Source organism: Crassostrea angulata, chromosome 8 (genome assembly GCF_025612915.1).
Source record: "Crassostrea angulata isolate pt1a10 chromosome 8, ASM2561291v2, whole genome shotgun sequence".
NCBI lineage: Eukaryota > Metazoa > Mollusca > Bivalvia > Ostreida > Ostreidae > Magallana > Magallana angulata.
Window position 1 is genome coordinate 8116050 of NC_069118.1, and position 25651 is coordinate 8141700.

Below are 25651 nucleotides of genomic sequence, written 5' to 3' on the forward strand. Positions count from 1 at the left end.
GTCAAACCTTTACAAAAGATAATTATAATAGTCAATAAGAGTAAATCTTTAAAAATCATCTTCACAGAAACAAATTGGCTAGAAAAACTGAGACTCAGGTAGGGTAGATTCTAGTTCGTTCAAATCATGACCCCCGGAGTAGGGTGTGGTCACAACAATTTTATATTGGAATATATAGGGAAAAAAACCTTTTTCTAAAAAATATTTTCCTAGAAAGGCAACCTCAGATAATGTAGATTCCAATGTTTTCAAATCAAATTCTTGAGGAGTAGGGTAGGGCCATATTTGGGATCCAATTTTACAAAGGAAAGCATTTTAAATATTCACAAAAACTGAAATGCTATAATATATATATTTATTTATATGCAATTATTTTGAGATATTGCTGATTCTTTAAAATTGTTTAGACTTTGGCCCCTGGACGACTCTTGGGCCTTACCAGGGGTTTAGAGTTTGATGAAGGTTTACATTTTATATATAAACAATTATTTTGGATCTTTTTAAGAACTGCAATGCTCAACATGTGATATGACTATAAAATCATCCTGTTAGAAAAGGGACTAATGATAATAAACATAAGAACATCCAGGGGGAAAATGGATTTTTATTTATACAGGATCTACGTGTATTATACAACGTTTTCCAGTTCGTTTGTATTATGGTTCCATTAAGCTGATTTTATCATACCTATTGTTCCTCAGAGAGCGATGTGGGCCTCTTGTTTAAGGAAGTAAAATTGTCCATGTCTTCTTACTCTTGGCTCCTAATGCAGGTTAATTTGAAAATATTCTGAACGTAATTTAATGTTTAGTCTTTTGAAAACAAGCAATTAGTGGTTCAAGGAAGAATAGGGCTTGGTAAAGTTTTGCCAAGCGAAGAAAGAGTCGAGTTTTCCTGTTTTGTGGTGAAATATCCTTAATGGCAATTAACTTCATCTAAATCACCATAATTATGGACCATAAGATTCGATAATTTTTCTTTGAAGGTCGTTTACATGTAAATATTGCTTAATTTTGATTTTAGGACTTTCAAAGAAATTGAAAAGTTCTTGTGATTGCAAGTACAATTGCAATCTTGAGGGTGTTTTGATTCCATAGATTGGACAGAAAAAAGGAATTAATGTTAAAGATTCAATCAAAGAATGGTTTGCTGTCTGTTCCTTGTTCAGTCGCAGAAATTGCAAGATACGAGAGATATATTACCGCAAATGAATCGAGTTCTGTAGGTTATTTTTGTTTGGTCCTCTCGGTCTTTAAAAAATCTGCAGATGTCTTGGTCGAGAGTGACAAGAACCAACCTAAAAAGATTTAGCATGACCAAGTTAACTTATTCAAATATATCTTTAAACGCAAATAAGAAAATAGTCAACAAAACATTGATGGAACTTTTGAGGGATTCTTATTTTAGACTGAACAACAATAAAGAAAAATAACATGATCTCAGATTAAGCTGAAAACTATCATTCATCTTCGTGAATGAATAATAAATAAATACTAGTAATGTTAGTAATTCTTGTTTGAGACATTTCTAAAATAATCAATCCAAAACTGAGCGTCAGTCTAATAAGCGGGATACATAACCCACAACACGAAGATCATACGAGGGTTTTGTTTAAATATTAACTGCTAAGCAGTAAATACACGGTTTGAAACGGATGTGAAATACTCTATATACAGTCTAGTTGACATCAAATCAAACTAGAAGGGAGAAAAATCCGTACAAAGCAGACATTTCTGTGGTGTATTTTGCAAACGGAAATGAAAGATTACAATGACTTATTGGCGCTGTATCTTTTACCTTACTTACCATCTGACATTCAAAGTTTTGCAAATCATTGAAAATACACCAATGATGCATTTTAGGCATAAAAAAAAACAAAAACAAAAACAATTTAACAAACAAACAAACAAAAACACCCCCCATAAAAAAACCACCATAAAAAAATAATAAATAAATAAATAAATAATGAAAATAATAAAATTTGCATTTGAAATTGTGACTACATAACTGTTCCCATATCTCAATGAATATAATTTTTCACTCGTTTTGTTGTCGAAAGTGACAAAAATTAACCTAAGTCTAAATAAATCAACATACATGCCTCAACAACAATCTCTCATTTCTCAATTAACCTCATAGGATAGTCTTCAAAATCTAAATAAACAAATTAAGGAACTAATGCTTTTGATTTTGCCGATTTCTGACTGAACAGGATCTATTTTGAGGTGTTTTCGACAGACAGTTGTCAGTTCAATAATTTTCTTATTTACATTTCGTTTTTTTAGATAAATATATTGTTCATAATCTTTATTACTATTAGAATTGTTGTAATATCCATTTAATGTTCGTATTTTTATATTTTATTCATTATAAACATGCATTTTTTATGCATTATCATTCTCAATTATGAATTTGAAACAGTGGTTAAATTTTTTATTACATGTCTTTCCATTTATACTTCTTCCTTATGCGCATCTATTGCTTATGACCATGAGATTGTCCACACATTTTGAAAGAAACAAGTATGTTTCTCGATTCATAAAAAAATAAATTTAAAATGATAAAGGATGATAACGGTGTTTGGTCTAAAAAATAGTAATTAAACATTACTTAATTCCAAACCATACACCCAAGTCAATTGATTACAACACTTTTATATTATAGATTTTTTTGCATTAATATTCATTACTAAATTACGCAACATGCGTTTTTCCCAAAACACAGTTTCAGGGACATTTTAATTCTTTGTCTACAACAACAGCGCAGGGAATTTTTTTGATACCCATTTATATCAAAACATGTTTTAAGCAAGATGTTTTAAAAAGAGAATAGTAATTATCCACGTTTTTGATCAGGAAAAGGTGTTTGCGACTATTAAGCCATTGATTATATGTTGATGAAAAATTACCGCCCACAAGTATAAATCCATACAAGAAAAGATTAGTAAAATGATTCACATATGATGGTTTTGTTTGTTATTCTACTTTTCTGAGCAGAAGATGAATTGTGTTTAATATTATTTTGTTGTTGCTGACACAGAAAGTTTGTATGTATACAATTTATATGGACTGAATTTATTCACTCAAACCAAATAATTCAATCCAAAAGGACCACACAAACAGATTGAACAAAAATACAAATCGTCAGAGGTATGCATACATTGTCATACCGGAAAAAGACGAAAGTAAAAATGGACATATTTCATTATTTTTTTTTAGTTTCACAGATAAATTATCGAGATACTTCTGAACGCCAAAATTACGTTTCAAAATTTTATATCCATGACCTCTAGGCTATAGGAACAATTTATATCATTGGAGCATATTTGGACAAATTGGTCATTTCATCCCTGAATTACAGTAGCAGTTAACAATTTTAGATTAAAATACTTTTGGTTGTGCCATGGCTTTTATGAACCTATTCATACAAATGCTTTTTCTGTATAGTAATTCTTGCTAATACGATACTCAGTTACGTAGTGATGTGCATGCAAAGTAAGGCAATGATATCTGTGCAAAACAATACAGATAACTTGGGAATTAATTCTTCAAAGACTAGATATAATTCTTAGTTTCTTTTTTTTTATTACAAATATTTTACTACAATGGAAAGTACATGCATGTAGAAGCCCGTGCAACCTAAATGCATCGATCGGAAAGCAACCGACCGTAACTTTTTCAACCGGTATATATACCCCACTGGCAGTAGATGAGCGATAGAAAATAATATGGCGATCAAATGCTTATATGAATTCATGTCAGCTTTAATATTACTTGGAATGATTTAAGTGAAGAGGAAGAAAGATGTCCATAAAGTGTAAGAAGAAATGCTAGAGAATGCTAGAGAAAGGAATAAATAAAGTAAAAATACTTTGGGATGTAAAGGGAGTTCATTGTAGAAATCGAGAGCTATCGAGCGTGCTGTTTAGAAAGTGCCAAGAATTAAAAAAAGATTTATATTTTATTTTCAAATTTACAAAGTTAGCACTGTTTTTTAGCAAAATACATTGATACTAGTAAGCAAGAAGATAAACTTATACTTACCTATAGCATAAAGACGCTATATCTTACATAATAAAATAGAAATAAAGACATTGGATAAAATGATATCAAGTATTTTTTTAATTAGAAATAAAAGAAAAGAATATTGGGAAGTGGGATAGGGGTAAAATTTTTGGGAAGTATCATGAATTGTAGAAATAAAGAGGTCTGAAAAGAATTGATGACTGATTGGATGTTTGGTTGTAAAGAATAAAAAGGGGTATGAAAATGAACACAACTTAGGATTGAGCTAATGAGTGGAAATACTGCATGAGGAGGGAATTTGATTGTGAGAAATAAAAAGGGGTATAGGGGTATAAAAATTGAAGGCAACTTAGGATTGAGCTAATGATGGAAATGATGAGTGGAGTATTGGGTGTGAGAAATAGAAAGGGGGTATAAGGGTATAGAAATGGAGATGACCTAGGACTGAGATAATGAGTGGAAATGATGAGTGGTGTATTGCCTGTGAGAAATAGAAAGGGGATATAGGGGTATAGAAATGAAGATGACGTAGGACTGAGATAATGAGTGGACATGATGAGTGGAGTATTGGGTGTGAGAAATAGAAAGGGGGTATAAGGGTATAGAAATGGAGATGACCTAGGGCTGAGATAATGAGTGGAAATGATGAGTGGTGTATTGCCTGTGAGGAATAAAGAGAGGTATAGAAAAAGAAGACGACTGAGGACTGATATAATGTGTAAATATAATGAGTGGGTTATTGATTGTGAAGAATAGAAAGGGATATGGAAATAAGGAACGACTGAGGACTGAGATGATATGTGTAAGGATGGGAACCTAGGTGTAGTACATTGAAGATTTCCAAGAACACGAGTAACATTTCTAAAACCAATTTATCAAGCAGACTGCTTTGAATGATTCCATATTAGGGGCAATTGTTTCAAACATATACTCTTATTACAAAGAATGTATTTTTTAAGCACTGCAAGTTGACTGTAAATATTTAGACACAAATTTTACGCATAATTTACACTTGCATTCATTACAATCAATCTATTTTACTAACCTTATTGTATTCGTAATGTATGTAATAGACGTGAATAGGTTTAAGTGACGAGAAGTTAAATAATTTTACAAGAGGACGTCCATGCTTCCTTACAAAAAATGAAAAAAATACAGTTTAATTTAGGTTACAACGAACTATTAAATCCCAAACAATCACACACTATTATTGGTAGTAGGTCGTGTTTACTTATATTTACATAACTATACAGTTGATAACGATTAATAATTGAAGAACTTTTAATTAGATCTGTACAAAGCATGCGTGATATCGGTATACCTCAGTAAAATGTAAAATTTAAAGAACTAAATATCTTTCGTATTTTAATATGTTGGTTGCAACAAAAAACCTATCAATAATTGTTTAGAATATAGGCAATAAATTCTCATTTCGTCGAAAAAGTAATTTAGCAGCCAAACATTGTAGTGACACAGTATAATGTAGGCTCTGATAAGTATTGGTCTATTTGCGTATAATAAATCAACTTATTCGAGCAGTGACCCGAATTGCTACCTGTAAAAAGTCAATTATACAACTGCAAACAATCATTTGTTACCGTTGAATACTGATAAGATTGTCAGATTTTATTATGAAACTGCATTTTATGAAAAAATACCGAGGCTTGCGAAATTAAGTATACCATTAGATATCCTTACATTTGGGCAAATATTCTCTCTGACAAGTGATTTAAAATGGAGTATAAAAAAACAACTCGCTACATTTTCTGGAATTTTGAGCTTCTTGCGTCCTGATTTAATAAATGTAATATAGAAACTACTCTCCAAAGTATGAGTGTGGATGATGATTAGTTTAATTCACTATGCACTTTTTCCATAAATGTAATCAACTATACAACTATGTCAATCTTTTAATAAACTATACTCTTTGTCAAAAAGTATAATATTCTCTGTCACTGTACGTAGTTTTCTGTCTAAAATCAGCACACCCCAGTGAACAAATAACAAAATCTGCTAAGTGTTCTGCATTATTTTCAGAAACTAAGCTAAAGGACGGTGACAAAAAAATGTGTGTCGTAAAATAAGATTTGACCCACCAAACAATGAGGAAACGGGAATATTCTGTGTCGCTAAAAGTTTATGACAATATATTTACAAATGTATTAATAATGTCAAACATTGTCCTTTCTTCATAGGGAACTAATATGATCAGCCATTTAAACATTTCGTGGTTGTCAAGATGTTCGTGTCTTATTTGAAGCACAGATTTTAAATAGACAGGTATCGATTTTGATATCATCGGATGAAACTGAATTTTGGTAAGATTTGTTGGCGATATTAAGTAATCTTTTTTGTTGTATTTATGTTAAATACAATTTTGAGACCTGAATTATTACTGTGTATTTTTCTGTATCATAAGCTCAAGTATTGCATCTTATCATTAAGCCTTGCCTTAAACCTAACGGGTTTTGGAGAAACGTACACACACCATGAAATCTTCATTGACCTTAAATCAATATCTGATATTGTTAAACTATTGACTTAACCTGAAAATCATGGTTGAATTTTTATTTATGTAATATTTATTGAATGTTTGTGTTTTTAGAGTCTTATGAATTCTTTGTTTAGGGTTAAACAAATACACTTGAACTTTCTTATACAATGTTTTCTCTTTTTGGCACGACACCTAGCTAGCGTTGTTTTGGTAAAGGTGATAATATATTGATTAAATGTTTAAGGTGTATTATCATTTAGACTGAAACTTGTCAAAATTTCTAAATGTTGACGAATCAATCTAGCTCAAACAAAAGTTAGATACTAGTATAAGTTTCAAGGTATTATATAGGGTACAGAACGAATGTAATCAAAGGTTGTCTTTCACGTTACTTTTATTTAGATAATTATGGTTGTAATAGTTGTAAAAGTTGATTTCAAGTTAGTTAAATGTTTTAGTTGGTTCTAGACACATGTGAACAGTCTTCTACATGAAAATTGACAATAACAAACAGTCAACGTTTAAGCTGTCACGTTTAGTTTTATCATACCTAATTACTAATCAACAAAACATATAAACTATTTATCAGCATCAAAAATATCTAACTGAAGCATTCAAAGTGTAAAATAAAATTTGAAAATTTTGAACTCACATCGTGAATATTTCATAATAAGAACATAAGAGGGAAACCACATGCGAGAAAAGCTCCCCCCCCCACCCCCCCCCCCCAAAAAAAAATCCACGTCGCCCTATATTTTTGCTTTGTGGATCAGTTTAACTTCCTGTTTTCATATACATATCTATAAAATATTTTTCTTTGGAAATTGTATTTGCATGTCAGGAAGGATATTACAAATAACAAAAATGTTGTTGACTATGCCGTTGTTATTTATTTTTCAAGACATTCGGTAGTGTTTATATGTTGTCCTTGAATGTCTTCCCACGCCTATTACACAGAATATTAAAAATTGCCGTATAGATTTATGTCTATATGAGGTTAATTATTGGGATTGAATAGTGCAATGCGAATTCCTCCAAGAGGATTTATACCGTGTAAATTAATTAATTAATTATTATTCATACGTTGAATATTCACATGTTCCCCATATTATCGGGAAGTCTACTCTAGCTCTAGCAATTTTTTTCTATCATAAATATTAAATCTATTGTTTAAATCGTGAAATTTAAAAACTCTTAACCTCCTGGTTTGGTCCGGGGTTGATATCAAAGTCAAAGGGTTTTTATTTCTTTCACTTTCTCTCATAATTTGATTAGCATTGGTAAATATTGACTTAGATAAATTAATTTCGAATGTATTAAAACTAATAACTGCTGAAATTTATCTTTTGATACCCTGTCAATTTAAAAAAAAAAAAAAAAACCTTGGTCCTGCGAGTAAATGAGCTAGTTATACCATTTTCTTTAGATTTGAACATGGTCTACAAAATTGTAGAAGGATGCTGTTGTTTGTCCCACTCTTAAATTTTATCCGTTTAAACTCATACACTCACACTTTTTCAATTCATAAAAGTCACATATAATATTGATTTTTAATAAAAACACAAAACAAAAGAATGTTGTTACTTAGTAACTACAACTGCATGAAAATAAAATGTTGCGCAAAGTTATTTGCCCTGGAACTTCTTACTCGGCCTCTTTCAGCTAAATATTTTGGTCATATAAGATATAGGTATAGGTATATGCATCCAGCATTTCTGCGAAAGCCTTTATATATATCTTATTTTTAAATTTTAAAAATCGTATGTTCTAATGCACTAACAATAAATATTTATCACTCTAGGTATGGATTTGGTTCGTAATCTTCTGAGCAGTTTCTGTGTCCTGACATTACTGTTGATATACACAGACTGTTGCGAAGACCAAAATGCTTGCAACTGTACTGTGGTTCAGGGAACTTTTTTCGCAGACTGCTCCAACCTAGGTCTCAACAAATCGCCTGTGTTTTGGCCGAACGTGACCAACATCAATCTTAGCCACAATAAATTAACATACTTACCTCTAGAGTCAACTCTTCCTTCTAATTTAACTTTTTTGGATCTTTCGTACAATGAAATAAAGCATATTTTAAACAAAACATTCAAGGGACTATGGAAGCTTTCTGATCTTCGATTGAATGGTAATAAACTTGGAGTGCCTGTAAATCTAGATAGGAACGCTTTTGCAGACTTAGAGAACATAAAGCACCTGGATTTGTCTAACAATCCCGAACTCACTTTCCGGATAATGCCGATCTTAACATACGGGTTAAGAAACTCTCCAATTGAAATTCTTCGCTTAAATAAAATCCATTGTACATTTGGGCCGAGTACAGAATTCAGGGTAGATGATTTGAGATATCTTAAAAACACCAGCCTAAAAGAACTCCATATATCGAGCAATAGGCTAGAAATAGTCGAAGAAAGAGCTGTAGGCTATTTGCCTCAAACAATTAAAAGAGTGTCGATTGCCGATAACAACCTCACATTTGGATTGTATCTTTTGGAACTCTTCTTTCTAAAAAATCTAGAATGGATCAACGCCTCTATGCAGCATATGTCCCACAATCCTCGAGAAGTTTTGAAGTCGTTCTTCTTCTTTTCGTGCAATAACAAGAGAAGAGACAATTCAGAAGAATCGACTTCTGAAACAGCAAACAAGCCCTTGAGATATTTAACCAATTTTCAGAAACAAGAATTTTCTTCCTCAAGAATGAATTATACTTTTCCAGTCCCATATAATTTGAAAACATTGTTCATGAATAAGAGTGGACTTGGATATTCTATTCCAGAAATAAGATTTACAAGAAATAATATAGAAAATTTATATACGCAAGGTAACAGTCTACGGTCTTGGATCGGTCCAGTAAGGTCTCTAGAAAATCTTAAAAGATTAGATATGTCGAACAACTTTTGCACTTCTGTGTCAGATTACTTTTTTCAACATTTAAATTCAATTGTCGAATTATATTTGAACAATAATTTGTTGGGATTTAGTCTTGCCTCAGATAGAGAGGGGAAAATCTTCAGATATCTGAACACCTTGAGTCATTTGGAACTGAAAGGAAACAAAATTGCAAGTCTACCGACAGCTGTTTTTGTAAATCTTACAAATCTTAAATATTTAGACTTGAGCAATAATCTATTGACCTCCATTGACTTTAACATTAGTCATTTGAAATCGTTGACCTATTTGAATCTATCATCCAATCAAATCCAATATCTATCTGATTCAACAATGGATGCTTTCGACCAGCATTCGAATCAAGCACCTATAACGTTAAGCTTTTCGAACAATCCATTTCTGTGCGAATGCAAAACCCTCAAGTTTTTGCACTGGATGGATCAAGAAAAGAACTCTAGTAAAATTCACTTGAACAATTTTAATGAATACACATGCAGGAAAGAAGGAAAACTCATAAAATTTGTTGACATTCAACAACATATCAAAGAACTGGAAAAGGAGTGTGCCTCTTACAGAACTCTGATATTTGTTGTGACATCCTGTATCCTTCTCTTCCTCTTCATTCTGACAACAGGATTGGTTTACAGGTATAGGTGGAGATTGCGATATTTCTACTACATGACAAAAAGTCGATATCACGGATATAAGTCTGTGCGAGGTGAGGACGAGCAAACGGATTTCAAATATGATGCATTTGTTTCCTACGCCGATAAAGATTTAAGGTTCGTCCAGCAAATGACATCTAAGTTGGAGGGAGAGAAGGGTATCCGTTTGTGTATCCATCACCGTGATTTTGTTCCTGGGTACGATATTGCTGAGAACATAATCACCGCCATTAACAAAAGCAGGAAAACGATTCTTATCTTATCACCTAATTTCATCGAATCTGAGTGGTGTATGTATGAACTACATATTGCCAAAATGGAAGAGATATACAATAGAGACAATGAGAACGTCTTATTCCTGATTTGCTACGAGGAAATTCCTGCACCGAAGATTCCGCTTTCCATCATGGACGTCATTCATCAAAAGTCGTACCTAGAGTTTCCTAATGATGAGTATGGTAACACAGTGTTTTGGGATAAACTTCATGCGGCTATTGTATAGTTGTTCAGCGCTGACAATTCTTTTTATAGTGAGAATACATTTAATGAAACTAGAAAAATCCTATTTGACTTGATCAGCCTTCAATATGAATGGTAAATAAGTATGAATGTGTTGATAAGTAAAAACATAAAACAGGAAACACAATAATTAATCCATGTTTTATTCTATGTGTGATAATGATCTTGCTTTTATTTAATCTCTGTAGTTCCATTAAATCATAGGCAAATGTGAATACACGAACTTTGTTAGGTAGTTTTTATTTATCAATTATGTCATCAAATTATGTATAATTTTGTTCCCGGGTTTAAGTACGTATCCTCGTGTAGAGGTGTATGAATTATATGTAAACTTTCGCTTTTTTTAAAAGAAGTAAAATTGTCTATTCTCCTTGTTCCTAATGTTCTTGAACCTGCTATAATGTTCATGAATAATAGTTAAAGCTCTTTTATAGAAGTAAAAATATTTCATGTCTTTTCATGATTCGCACTGATGCAGGTTGATTTGAAAATATTTTGAATTTGTTTTAAGTTTTAATTTTTGAAATCTGTTACAAAAATCAGTGTTTTGGGAGGGTGGTAAACGGGGAACAAGACGTTGCAGTGAAAAAGTATTTGTCAATGATTTTTGTTGTTTCTTTTAACACATCAATATCAAGACGTCGATTACAACATGTTTAATTTTTGTGACTACTTTCTTATCCTGCAAGAAAGATATTTTGATAGAAATTGACCCCTGTTCTGTCATTATGATTTTTTTTATTTATATTTTCTGCAATAATAAGTTCATTTAATTTATTCGCAAATTTTTGTTTAATAATTTTATAAACAGAAATAAATTTAAAAATCATTTACAGCTTTGGCTTTTTACATAGCAATATCATAATTTGTCAAAAGAATTGCCTAAATCAGGACTTTAAATTTTGAAGTATTTTGTTCTAAATTTGAGCAAAATGTGATGGGACATATAAACCTCGATGGAATTTTCTTCGAATTGTCATATATCAATCCTATCATTGGCTTTATTACATATTAAAATTTCATGTCAACATTCTCGGTATTCAAGAAAAATACCAAAAAAGGAATCACCTTTACCACTTATTCTGGAATCCAGACTTTTAGTGACAACTTCTGATTGAACCAACAAAAAAGTAATAACTTTTATCCCAGTTTACTATATATTCTAAAATAACTGTCATGTGATCAATAAAAGCCACGTGATCAACGCCCTGTCTCCCCTTAAGGTTTGATAAAGTTTTTCCAAGCGAAGAAAGGGTCGAGGTTTCGGGGTTTGTGCTGGAGGGTTTTTATCTTTTTTTGTGCAATTCACTTCATTTTTAAAATACAAATTATGAAAAACGGGATTCAATAATTTTTTCTTCATTCTTTATTGTCACATACATGTATATTTTGCTAAAATATTTGATCTAAGCTTTGCAAAGACATTTTTAAAATCCTGTAAAGCAAGTGCAATATATCTTTTCATTAATGGCATATATAAAATAACAGCGATTTAAATTAATTAAAGAAACGTCAAAACATTTTAACTGTATATCTGCGCGTCCTAAATATGATTGACAATTTTTGGCATAGTTATTAGTCTTTTTATCGCTTAAAAAGAAAAATACCTAACATGGTCAAAATTGATCACAATGATAAAAAATCAGTGCCGTTGGAACATAGATGTCTGGATTGTACCAGACATTATACTTTATTTTAAATTTGCTGTTTATTTTGTCCTCGAGAGGGTTTTTTTTTTAAACATATCAAGCAATTCAAAGGAAACGGTATTTCAATATAATGTTTCTAGTTTAGAAATATAACGTCATTTCCACCTGCAATTTAAAACAACCCGAAGGGTCTAAGCGAAATTCAACTTATTCGTGTTTGTCATATTTAGCACAGGTCTCGGGGCGCAACTAGGGGTCAAGCTTTATGCATCGTTCAAAACTTTTTGAAAGTTAGGTCATCTCGACGACAGGACAAATAAATGTGCTTATTTCATACAGTAAATATGGTGTAAAACCTTAGACGTTTTGTTGAGTGTATAGTATTAAATGAAGTACACACACATATTCACTGTTTATATCATTCAGAGGTTGGCAGGTCAATGACTCTTGACGAAGACATATAAGCTTCAACAGTTTGTATGCATACCCTTTAAAGTCTTTAAATTTCTTATCTAAGATTTAGTTTTACATGAAGCTCAAAGGTAACGTCATTTGTTATACAATGTATTTATGAGTTTTCATATACTTTTTGCTAAGTTGGTACAAATCAGTATATTAAACATGAATTAGATTTCAAAATATAGCCTTTGTTTCGCAGACTCAAGGTATTTATAAAGTCTATGTCATATCAAGAGTCTCTTGATATGCTATTTCATCTAGCTAGTTCACGACTTTCGGTGTTAATTTCAGTTTTAGTAAAGCTGAAAAGAGAAATGACAATACATTTCTTATTGCATATGCATGCAATTAATGAGAGTAGCGCTAATGCGTAGATGATTTTAAGTATCTCTTCATAAGAAAATATAAAGCCTATTAATTGCAGCAAAAGCCAGTCATATTCCTCTTCGTCCTTTGAATGTTTATTAAAGCAACTTTAAAACTTTGCTACTGGTGCATGTTAGAGGTAGAAGGAATGGAAGATGCGGGAGGGGGGGGGGGGGGGGTTAGAGTTTGGTATAAAGTGTAAGTTTGAATGATTGGAGTAATGGGAGGAGTAGTGGAATGGGAGTAAGAATAATAATTTCGGGAGTTAACTATGTATTGAGGCAATGAAAAATTATTAAATTATTGACTGCAATAAAGATATTCATGTATTACTATCATGAGAATGATCTATAAGGTTTTAAAAAATAGAAAGAAAGGTATACATTTAATTTAAGGATATCTATGGATTTGTGTTAAAGTGTGGGTGTAGCCAAGCATAGAAAGTTCATGCGGATTATTGCAACAAGTAGATGTGGAGGATTGAAGAGACTCTTGTTTCAAGTATCAGCTAGTTCAAGACTTTTTTCAGCAAAACATGTGAAGTGAAAAAACACGGAAGGTAATTCTACACTCCTTCATAATTTTTACTTGCTAAGTATGGAATGCATGGAATTAAGAGAATAGAAGAAAGTTTATTTACGCATTTATAAATAAGAAGACAAATAAGCAAGTGAATGCATTTAAAGTCAGTCCTGGATATCTATCCCAACGAGATATACTATCTGTCGATTGTGCAGCTATGCTTATCATCTATTGCCACACTGTGTGCTGAGGTAAGCTTTGATAGCCTTTTATGGGATTTATGTGTACAAATCGCATGTTTAATATCAATTTGGTTTTGGCGATTGTTACAACAATGTTCGAAACAACAGGATTTATCATACTAGTATTTTGTGCAAAATGCAAAAACTTAAAAAAAAACCCCTAAAACACCAAAAATAATAACAACAACCCCCTCCAAAAGAACGCACCCCCAAATAAAACAACAGTTTACTACAAATAAATTCTTTCTGAAAGTGTCATGTATAATCCATTGCATATCTAAAAAAGCTGTTCTTTACCATTAAATCAAGTAAGTGGAAATTCAACAACGTTTATGTGTATTTTACTTCAGTGAGGTTTTACATTAAATACAAACAAGTAAAACTTTCTCAATTGATAAAAACTGTAAAGCAATGATACTTTTCTATTTACTTTCTTGATACTCGTAACAACTAAATAAAGATATTTAAAAAGCATATTATGTATCTTTTTTTAAAATAGCATCTATTGTTTGACAGCCAAAAAAACCCCACATGTTAAGGACAAAAGTAAAAAGCTATCCCTTCCGTAAGGGAAAAAACTGAGCGACTGGACATTGGACAGAGATTAATACTTGCTTTCATCATAGAATTAACAGTTTGAGTATGATATCTGACTCAAAAATTACAACCCTCGTTTAAGAATGCCAAGTATCGATAACCCGTTGACATTGCTGAATGTGTGTATTTTTTTTTTAATTGTTCACAACCAAAACCAGCCTTGTGTAGTTTTTTTTCTTTTCTTAACTTGTTGGACAGTTTCATATATGCTGAAGGGTTAATTGGTGATGCCCCACCCCCCCCCCCCCCAAAAAAAATACAGAATGCAAGTACTGATACTTATTTAAGTAGAATAATGTGAATTAAGAGTAGAATTGTTAACCCTGTGATTTTTGGAAATAGATTTCAGATTTATTTTAGGACATATCTTAATCCTAAGACAATTTCTCGAAACAGCCCCAATTAACCGACACCCCTTATAAATCATCTTAACCATAAGACATCCAAAGAGCTGTATTTTCCTAAGTAACCTTAACAGTAAACATATACTGAGTTGGTTGTGAACACCCCCTTCTGAAGGGTAGAGGATAACGATATCTACATCATGTCATAGTGCTTTAAGATATAAATAAGCATACAGGCTAAATATATGCACCCACGTGAATTTGATATGTGAAAATATAACATTTCTGAATTGTATGCCTTAATTTACCCCTCTGTACCTTTTTATACTCTTAATCTGAGTCTTGAAAATAATACAATTCATACATGGATGATTTATTTACGAGCGTTTACTACTTATCTGTGCTGATCGGAGGGGAGAGGGTGGAGAGATATTTTAGTTTATGGAAGGGGAAGTCCGAGGCCTAATTTTAGTACTTTTTTACCGTATAGCTGTTTTTGGGGCGAAAATTTAATTTTGGTATATTTTGGCGATTTTTGAAACTTCATCAAAAATCAAAATCACCTAATTTAAATATTTTGTAGATTTATTGACAAATATGTATTATTAAGAGATTTTTTTCATTTAATTTTATTCGGTATACATGATAAAAGGGACAACTGTTACATGCACACAGTATAATTATAAGTGAGATAGTGCTGTTTTAGGAGAGATGTGATCTATCAGCTTAGGTGCAAATAAATTCCTGATTAACAACGGCTTCTTTACTAACAGTGAAAATAAAATTGAATGTTAATATAAGTTATTCTTTTTTAATGCGTATTTTTAATACAATTAGTTACATTTACTTCTGTTAAAAGTATTCAAGTGAGTGAAACCAGGGTCTAACATCAAATTTTACCACCTTTAAATGGTGACATGGGATTTTGCTTAACTACATTAACTTCACAGCTATTAAAAATAAACTGACAGTAAATTTTTAAATGAAGGTTAAATGATTCACCAAAATTATATACGTCAAAACAAATGGTATACCTTGTAGACCCAAATCCGCCACATTTGTCAAATATGTAAAATAGACCTCCTTCAGTGTTTGTTACCAAATACAAACCAGCTGTAAAAAGACTCGGGAGAATACTGCGCAAAAGATTGGGATAATATTAAAAAAAGATAAACATTGCTCCTTAATTTTCCCGTCACCTCCTATGGTTTGGATATAAGCGACACAGTAATCTAAACGAGCTCTTAAACTCGTCAGAGAGTCATATTAATTTGCACTTAAAACAAGCATTTAAAGTTAAGGAGCTTCATACCAAACATATATGAAACAAACATTATATTCTTACACCAAGAGCGTTTACTGCTCCGCGAGTGCACCGATGTGACGTATCGCCCCGCCTGCATATGGCAATTCTATAAAGGCTGCATAGATCAACTATTGGCACAAAACAAGACGAGCAAATACTCAACTAACTCGCATATTAAAGAATATTATCTCTCTAAGACAAACTATATTGTATTACTCATTGTCTTGAATCCGTTAATAAAAAGCATACAGCTTTGGATTCACATATCCTTTTATATTGCATTACTTGATAATGCATAAAACATTTTGTTCAGTTTCTTTACCGATCGGTTCGGACTGACATAAATTTTGTTATGTATATTGAAAAAAGAAACCTGGGTTGGGCCTTTGATAAAGGACAGACCCTGGAATATCTCCTAACTGGCCCGAAACACTAATTAAGATTACATATCCTCAGCCTAATCACTCTGAACACTGCAGTCCCTTGTTAAGTGTTGGGATTATATTAAATAACATAAGTTTACAATAAGTAATATGTTTATTATTCAATTAATGACCGACCCCTTTTCATTTCCACCACTCATAAAGAAAAGAATATTACTTCTTTATTTGTTCAGACATGAAAATCTCATTAAATAAATGATAATACTCAGTATTAATATCCAAGAGTCACACGCCCGGTCGTAATTGTGAAAATCAACAAGAGTCATTTTTAGTAGCTTCTGCCTTGTTGGCCCTTTCCGCTTTTGCCAAAGTTAAGGCAGTTTCCGTAGCGTCTATGATCTTTGTTGCCCTGCAAAAGTAATCCGCTGTTTTTGAGTCTGACCATCCTACATGTGACATCAGCTGTCAAGAATCAACATCGACAATGCTAATGTCACTAAACATCCTGCCCTTAAACTGCGCGGAGTCTCTCCATCCTCTAGCCCTAATGTCCTCATAAAATATTTTAGCCTCTCAAAAATGGATGAATAAGTAATGGGGGTATCCAACACTAGGCCATTTTCTGAAACCGTTCGAAAGTGTGCCTAAACACAAATCCAAAATCATCAAGAAGGAATTTTATATCATGCGTAAGAAAATTCGATAAATCAGACGCTCTATCGCCTGCAAAGAACTGTAGCTTTAACATTGCCTGATCTCGAAGCAGTGTATCTTCTCCCTAGGCGTCAGGAAATCTTTAAAATTCCGTATATAAGCCTATCTCGAGTTTAGCTTTCAAACGAACATTGGTTTTGCTTGTTTTGATAAGATTCTGGCCAATGCTTGTTCTTCTCTCACGATTTTTAGATGTTGTTTTACCAGTAACGAATAGGCTGCGTCGCCCTCTTGAGTACCTTCATTCCATGATTCCCCTTTTCCCTCTGACATTAGAACATGCTTCAAATTTGTAATCATACCTGCAAAGGTATTGATGACTATTCCTTTCTACATTCACGTTTTTTTTTTCCAACTTCACCTATAAATTTGTATTCAAAGGAATGGATCTGCGTTTAACCTGATGAGTTGCACCAAAAAAAAACCCGACGCAGGTCTGTCGGTGTAACATCTTTAATTTTAGGTTGATGGGGAAGTTTAGAAAGGACTTGTACACTTGTTGTAAGTTATGGATTTTATATCTTCTGATCCAGTTGATGTAATCTATTATTTATGCCAGGTGGTTTATTGCATCAGTACACTCATCATTCGGTAAAGAAAGATGTCATTGTTTTCACATGATATCAATGGTATATTGTATCGGTAGGAGGACGCATCCGTCGCCAGGTATAGTGATAATGAGGCTCTGGTTTCGACCATTCCAATCGTCTACGAATCTCCAGTGTTCTATTTCTGTGCACAATTCTAGTGAGATTTGAACAGATTTAATTTTTTTTACAAATTGAGATCGCTCGATTGATTTCGCGTGTGTAGAGCTTTGATGCAGGGATGGCTAAGTGCGTTAATATGCATTTTTCCGCAAATCGTTGAAGGGTAATATTCTTTTCTTTCCCGTAGGCTACATGTTTGCTTGTTTCTCAGAGTCAATAATTAATTCTAAATATTTTACACTCGTTGACGGAATCAATTGGCATTTTTGTAGAGCCAACGTATACCCTAGTCTTTTAAGGAATTGCAGAAGGATGTATACATGCTCGTGTTTCCCCCTAGAAAGGTTAGAGGCATTGTTATGAGGGCGAAATATCAGGAGGCGGTCGTCAATATATTGAATGTTATCTATGTTCAGGTGCCTTAGATAAGTTGTTACTTGCATTTCAATTGTTTGATAAATGAATGGGGATATCTTCCACCCGAATGGAAGTGTAGTAAATGTAAAGACCCAGCATGCAAATTGTAAGCCAAAATATGTCTGGGACGTAGTATCCCGACTTCTCGTTACAACAGATCATGCTAGCGCTCAGATCCACCATGTGATGAACATCCTTAAATTTGTCCAACTTGAAAGGCGTGTCTTTCATCCACAAATTTAGATATCGTTCGTCAGGACAAAGACGGGGTTTTGTAGGTTTAACAAGCAAAGGCATGATTACTAGCGGCATTTCACGTTCCGAGTTTCCCTTGCCAGCGAAGTGGATCTTTTTTTTAGTTTTTCGGAGATTTCATATACTGGTGTATATATATATATATACATATATATATATATATATATATATAGAGAGAGAGAGAGAGAGAGAGAGAGAGAGAGAGAGATAAAAAGTAAAATAAGAAAACACGAAAAACGTTCAATATAGCTTAAGCGCTTTCATTTTAAAATCTTCAGAAGCTATATATATATATATATATATATATATATATATATATATATATATATATATATATATATATATATATATATATGACGGCCAGATCCACTTGGTTCTAAAATATGAGTCGAAAAATATATTTACTTTCCTTGTCTCTATACACGTCTGCTTGATCTCGTCCCTCTTCTTGAATGATAATTAGTTCTGCGCTTATCAAGTTATTACGCTGAGGTTAGATTCAGATCCTTCTCCGTCGGCACACGTGGTGTCGGGTGGCAATTTTCTTTTACACTACAAAAAGAATTTAATGGAAAGAATGGGTTATGCAAATCATTTATGTGCTTAAATCCGAAAGATATTACTTGCTTTTGTAGCGTGATGTTACACTGATGTAGCTTAAAAAATACATCAAAAAGTAAAAGTGGTGTTTCTTGAGGAAACGTTTACGTTTTTCATTCGGATTCCATCGATTATCAAGGGTAGTGCATAAAATTGTTCCCACCATTTTTAATCAGACGTGATATCCATGCAGCTTTCAATCTTACAAACTTTAGTAAGCATATCTACTCCTCCAGTAGTTCTCACCATCCTTAATGTTATCAGTCTTTTTTTTTAATTTATACTTTGTCTTTAAAATCCAGTAGAAAATAAAAACTTTAACATTTGTAAAAACTACATTTTCACAAGAGCCAAATTAAAAGCAACATAAATAACGATAAAAAAACATGATTTTATTGTTTGCACTTGTCATTCAATTTTTGTGATTTATATTCTTTTTCTAAGCTAGAAGTGTCTTATACATGTGTATACCCAAAACATTTATGGATAGCATTCTGTGGTATATTTCATTAAATTTAATGTAATACCATTTCATCTTTGTATGAGTTTGGTACCGGATATTCAGCGACATTATTTGATAACAATGCACATTTTTTATATTTATATTCCATATCATTTTAACTTGTTTGTAAACTGCATGGAAGGCGACGGCATTCAAAAACCATAACACAAACAGGGGCACTTAAAATAATGATACCATGCTCTTAAAATAATGATTCAATGCTTAGGTATACCAGTACATTTATGTTTGCTGATTCAATGTAATTTCGATTTAGGCATAATAAAATAGCACAAAATCATATTTATTCACTAAGGTTGAGACAAAAAAAATGCACTCTCTTTTTCAGATCTTATTAATAAATGTATATTAACCGTGTGCTCAATTTATAAATTTGCATATTTCATTGGCCAATCTGTAGTCACTAACTATCATGTTTTTTTTTAGCTATGGATTTAGTCCACATTCTTTGGAGAACCTATATTCTGACATTATTGTTGGAGTACACAAACTGTTGCACAGACCAACACCTTTGTCGCTGTACTGTGGTTCAAGGAACACTTTATGCAGATTGTTCCCATCTCGGTCTCAGAAGCTCGCCCCTGTTTTGGTCGAACGTGACCAGTATTAATCTTAGCCATAATATATTAACACAAATTCCTCGACCACAGTCTCTTCCTTCTAATCTTACTTATTTGGATCTTTCCTACAATGCAATAAAGTGTATCGAGAACAACACATTCAAGGGGCTGTGGAAGCTTTCCGATCTGCGATTGAATGGTAATAAAATTGGAATGCCTGATAATCTAGATAGAAATGTTTTTGCAGACTTAAAAAATATAAAGCACCTGGATTTGTCCGACAATCCGGAACTCACCTTCCGGATTATGCCAATCTTAACGTATGGGTTGAGAAAATCTACAATTGAAATTCTGCGGTTAAATAAAATACACTGTACATTTGGATCAAGTACAGAGCTAAGAAGAAATGATTTAAAGAATCTAAAATACACCAATCTAACAGAAATTCATCTATCGAGCAACCGACTTGAAATGGTTGAACAAGGAGCAATCATTTCTTTGCCTCAAACCATTCGAAAGGTGTCAGTAGGTGACAATAATCTCGTTTTTGGATTGTATCTTTTAGAGCTGTTTTTCCTGAATAAGCTAGAATGGATAAATGCCACTCTACAAGATATGTCCCATAGCCCAGAGGAAGTTTTAAGATCATTTTTATTCTTTTCCTGTAACAATAGGAGAAGGATTTATCAAGATAATTCAACAATTGAAACAATGAAGACATCCTTTTGCAATCTGGATACTTTTCAGAAATCACTTTGGGTGAAGTTGGGTATTTTTCAGGGATTTTCCTCTACAAAAATTAATTATACTTTTCCAGTTCCACCTAAATTAAAAACATTATTTTTGAATGAAAGTAATCTTGGATATACTATCCCAGCGATAAGTTTTATGAAAAATAGTATAGAAAATATTTATATGCAAGGTAACCTCTTACAGTCGTGGATTGGACCAATTAGAACTTTAGGGAATCTCAAAAGATTGAATTTGTCGAACAATGTTTGCTCCAAAGTGGATAGAGACTTTTTTCAACACTTGAATTCTCTTACTGAATTGTACCTGAATAATAATTTGCTCGGATTTAATCTCGCACTGGATAAAGAAGGAAAAATCTTCAGAAACTTGACAACTCTGAGACTTTTGGAACTAAAGGAAAACAGAATAGCAAATTTGCCTAAGGCTGTTTTTGTGAATCTTTATAATCTGGAACATTTAGACTTGAGTGATAACATACTGATGGCCATTGAATTCAACATTGAAAATTTGAGATCACTAACATATTTAGATCTATCATCCAATCGAATTCAATCCCTGTCTGGTTCCACAATGGACAAGTTGGACCAACACGCAGTACAAACCATTACCACTTTAAGCCTTATGAACAATCCAATTTTGTGCCAATGTAAAACTCTTAATTTTTTAAAGTGGATGGTTATGGGAGGACATTCGAGGAATATACGGTTTAAGAATTTAAAAGAGTACACATGTACGAAAGCGGGAACGGTCATAAAATTTGGTCAAATTAAACAACATATCAAAGAACTGGAAAAGGAGTGTGCCTCTTACAAAACTCTGATATTTGTTGTGGCATCCTGTATCCTCCTCTTCCTCTTCATTCTGACAACAGGATTGGTTTACAGGTATAGGTGGAGATTGCGATATTTCTACTACATGACAAAAAGTCGATATCATGGATATAAGTCTGTGCGCAGCGAAGACGAGCAAACGGATTTCAAATATGATGCATTTGTTTCCTACGCCGAAAAAGATTTAAGGTTTGTTCAGCAAATGATATCAAAGTTGGAGGGAGATAAGGGTATCCGTTTGTGTATCCATCACCGTGATTTTGTCCCTGGGTACGACATTGCTGAGAACATCATTACCGCCATCAACAAAAGCAGGAAAACTATTGTTATCTTATCACCAAATTTCATCCAATCCGATTGGTGTATGTATGAACTACATATTGCCAAAATGGAAGAGATTTACAAAAGGGACAATGAGGACGTCTTATTCTTGGTTTGTTATGAGGAAATTCCTGCGGAGAATATTCCGCTTTCCATCATGGACGTCATTCATCAAAAGTCGTACCTAGAGTTTCCTGATGATGAGTATGGTAACACCGTGTTCTGGGATAAACTTCATGAGGCTCTTTTCTAGTTTTCTATCAAAGACGCCTTCTGAACTTTTTCAGTGAAAATAAATCTAATGAAGTTTGCAATATTTCCGCTCTACAGACAGTTTAAACCCACAATATTATCAATGCATTGATTTTATATTGTGTCTACTGTAAATACTAAATAATAAAAAGTCGTATTGATTGATTAGTATGGCAATTCTGTGTTCTAGGATAAATACGGGAGACTTGATCTTCTGTTGCTTTTATTTAAAATCTATTTAAAGTATATGTAATAATTGAGTAATGTAATGAATTACAACTGCAATAAAAATTATCTATAAATAAAATTCGTAAAATGTTTTTCCTCTTTATTATTTTTTTTAAAAGTCCTCAACATGCACTACGTGTACATGAAATATCAAAATTAATGTAAAACATACATGTATGCCTCGCAAAATGTTTTACATAGAATCCTTCCAATATGCTTTATTCATAAAATTAGGCCTACAACCTTTTTTTTTTTAAATTACGTGAAAATCAAAAGATTTACAATATTCTAAATGGAATTATGAATTATTCTCATACAATAAAACGACAATCTTTGAAATGCGTCTCAGATTAATTTTAGTTCAAGTTTCCATAACTTATGATATGTAACAGATGACCAAAACAAAAGCAGAGGAACCCAGAAAAAAGAAATTCATCACAAGCATTACGGTGTCAATTTTACAAATAAAAACTTCTTTTAAAATACTTTTTAATGTCCTCCTAAGGTAGTTCTTCCCTGAACTTCCACTCCGTTTTCCGTCGGCATTGACCTCCCCTAGGTGCAAGTCTTCGCCCTGACTTTCTAGCGGAACAATCTGGGTATCTCTGCTATCACACTCCTGTCCTCGTTTTGATGAAATGGTTAGAATAGACACCATTGTCGAAATGACGCAGAGAAAAAGATGAAAACTCACGAACACAGTTATATAGGGAACATCGATAGAGTTGCGTGGCATTGTCTGGTCAAACAAGGTCAGGAACACGGTGAAGGTCAGAAACAAAGTCAAACAGTACGTAATCCTTTCTCCAGATTCTACAGGGATTAGGAACGTTAAGGAATTGAGCACGGAGAGAATAACAATTGGCATAATTGTACACAATAAAAAGTATCGATATCTTCTTTGAAATTCCAGAGTGTACACTATCTTTGTAAGGTCAAACTCGGCATCATAATTCTCTTCGTATGTAAAATTTTGGAATTCCCACTCTCCATTTTCGGCAATCCCCTTTACCTCGTTCACTGACCGGGCTCGGGGTACCAACTTTTGCATCCAATCAGTCGTCTGCCATGCTGCAACAACAATGCTGCATTTTTGCCTATCAAATGGGAATTTCTTTACCTTGAGGTAACACTGTACGGTGTATTTCGCCCCTGGAAACCAGGTCACATGACCTTGAGACGTGACAGACACGAAGGGATGGACTCCAAGGTCATGGATGTGTTCCTCGGAGTAATACATGGATATGTCTGGGACCCACACATGTTGATAAGGCACACTGATTTTCTTGATGCCTTGGTATACCGTTTCGTTCCACATGAGAAATTCGTCTCGCCACTGAACTTCGAACCAGCCGTAAAAAGAAATGTATTGAAAACGCTCGTCCACTTTAAGAACTGTCTGGATTGTCATCGCAATGTCGATTTCCACCAGTTCGTTTTGGTTTCTACGGGGCTTCATGCTGGCGCTGTAGTGTTCAAACAAATAATTCTTTATTGAGTCCGCTGATGTGAAGTGACAGTGGAGAACCGCATGCAAGAGAACGACAGTGTTCACTTGGTTCATGTTTGGTTTCTTGCTTCGTTTAACGTGTTCTAGTTGCGTAGCTGCAACTGAAGGAATTAACAGTGTACATGGATCTTCTTTGCCGTAGGTACAGATATATATGACGACAGAAAAATGATGGCATTTGATATTTGCCTTTCAGTTGGCCACATTATAGAAACGGTGTTGAAGATTAATTCGATACTGAATAACCCTGGGGCATCGCTGTTTATTGCTTTATTCCCTTGCCACTGCAACTGCACATATAAAATGCTGGTAGTGTTGACTGAAATAATATCAAAACTCTTTGTTCTGCAATTTGTGTATGGGTTAACCTTACACTGCTCGCCACTTTGGGAATTCCTTCTGACGCTGTTTACGTCTCGTGTCAACAATAGAATTCGGGCATTATTGGCGTCAAATGCATGTCTGTTGACGCAGATATGTATCCTATTGATGTCATCAATATTTCATGGTTTGCTCTTTTTATTCTATATGCGTATATTTGGTTTCATGGCATCCATGGTTTTTGTACAATTAGGATGATTAATATTGAATGCATGTGGGTCATGATCTTATCTTATAAGTTTAATATTGGGTGCGCTCTCTGCAATTTTAAAGGGACTGAAACATATTTTGAGCTTAAAAAATTTAAATTTTCCTTTTTTCATTTTTAATGCAATGACATAGTTCATATGGGTATTTTAAATGCTTTGTCAAAATTTGAATGTCAAATATATAAGGAATCAATCTTTGAGTATTATGATAGATTTGATCACGCCCCGACCGAAATTATCATCTCATGATATTAAAAGAATGGTTCCTTATTACTTTAATTATATAATTTTCAGCAATTGTACAATTAGAAATTAAAATATTAAGTATGCAAACCTCGCTTGCGCCCCAACAATACTAGTACATCATTTGAATTTATTGGACTGTATAGTACAAAGTCGATTCGTAGTGTTATCACAGACAAAGACACTGGAATTAACGTGTAAATATATTGAATTATATTAAGCAAAATACAGAGTTTGACATTCTTTGTTTTGTAAAGATAGCTCGGGCATTGTAATTGTTTACGTATGGGTTTATTGATGTAAGTTTCAAATAAATATTGATTTCTTTTGCTGATAATAATATTTATAAACACATTGAATCAGTTTACCTTGATTGCCACGTGACATTTTGTCAAAGAAATTGTCATGCGATAGCTCGCGCAAAGCCAAAAAATTCCGATCGCGAAGTGTTGTAAAGTGCTCGTGTGCCAATGGTTAAAGGGGGTTATACGAGGGTTGTTCGGAAATTATTGAGACATTTTCTCTTATTCTTTTAGTAAAAAAGATAAACTCTTGAAATTTCACCAAAACGTAAATCAGGATAGAGATTATCAATGTGAAAAGTTTCTTGTCCATGGCATGAATAGATCATTCCTGGTAAGCTGACCAACGTGCCTTCGCCCAGTGACCCGGCGCA

At 33.1% G+C, this 25651-nt stretch overlaps 3 protein-coding genes across 3 annotated transcripts; 2 read left to right on the forward strand and 1 right to left on the reverse strand.

The window, feature by feature from the left end:
• Nucleotides 1-6103: 6103 nt before the first annotated feature.
• Nucleotides 6104-12627, forward strand: LOC128161291 (toll-like receptor 4). Its single transcript, XM_052824547.1, has 2 exons — nucleotides 6104-6343; nucleotides 8321-12627. Exons 1-2 carry the CDS (start codon nucleotides 6328-6330, stop codon nucleotides 10585-10587), a joined length of 2283 nt encoding a protein of 760 aa, XP_052680507.1. The 5' UTR covers nucleotides 6104-6327; the 3' UTR covers nucleotides 10588-12627.
• Nucleotides 12628-13340: 713 nt separating this feature from the next.
• On the forward strand, nucleotides 13341-22711 carry LOC128161608 (toll-like receptor 4). Its single transcript, XM_052824920.1, has 2 exons — nucleotides 13341-13851; nucleotides 20115-22711. Exon 2 carries the CDS (start codon nucleotides 20117-20119, stop codon nucleotides 22403-22405), a length of 2289 nt encoding a protein of 762 aa, XP_052680880.1. The 5' UTR covers nucleotides 13341-13851; nucleotides 20115-20116; the 3' UTR covers nucleotides 22406-22711.
• On the reverse strand, nucleotides 18974-24519 carry LOC128161609 (neuronal acetylcholine receptor subunit beta-2-like). The gene is made up of 2 exons (XM_052824922.1): nucleotides 23119-24519; nucleotides 18974-19120 (listed from the first exon to the last, which is right to left on the reverse strand). Exons 1-2 carry the CDS (start codon nucleotides 24194-24196, stop codon nucleotides 19116-19118), a joined length of 1083 nt encoding a protein of 360 aa, XP_052680882.1. The 5' UTR covers nucleotides 24197-24519; the 3' UTR covers nucleotides 18974-19115.
• Between the last annotated feature and the right edge of the window lie 1132 nt (nucleotides 24520-25651).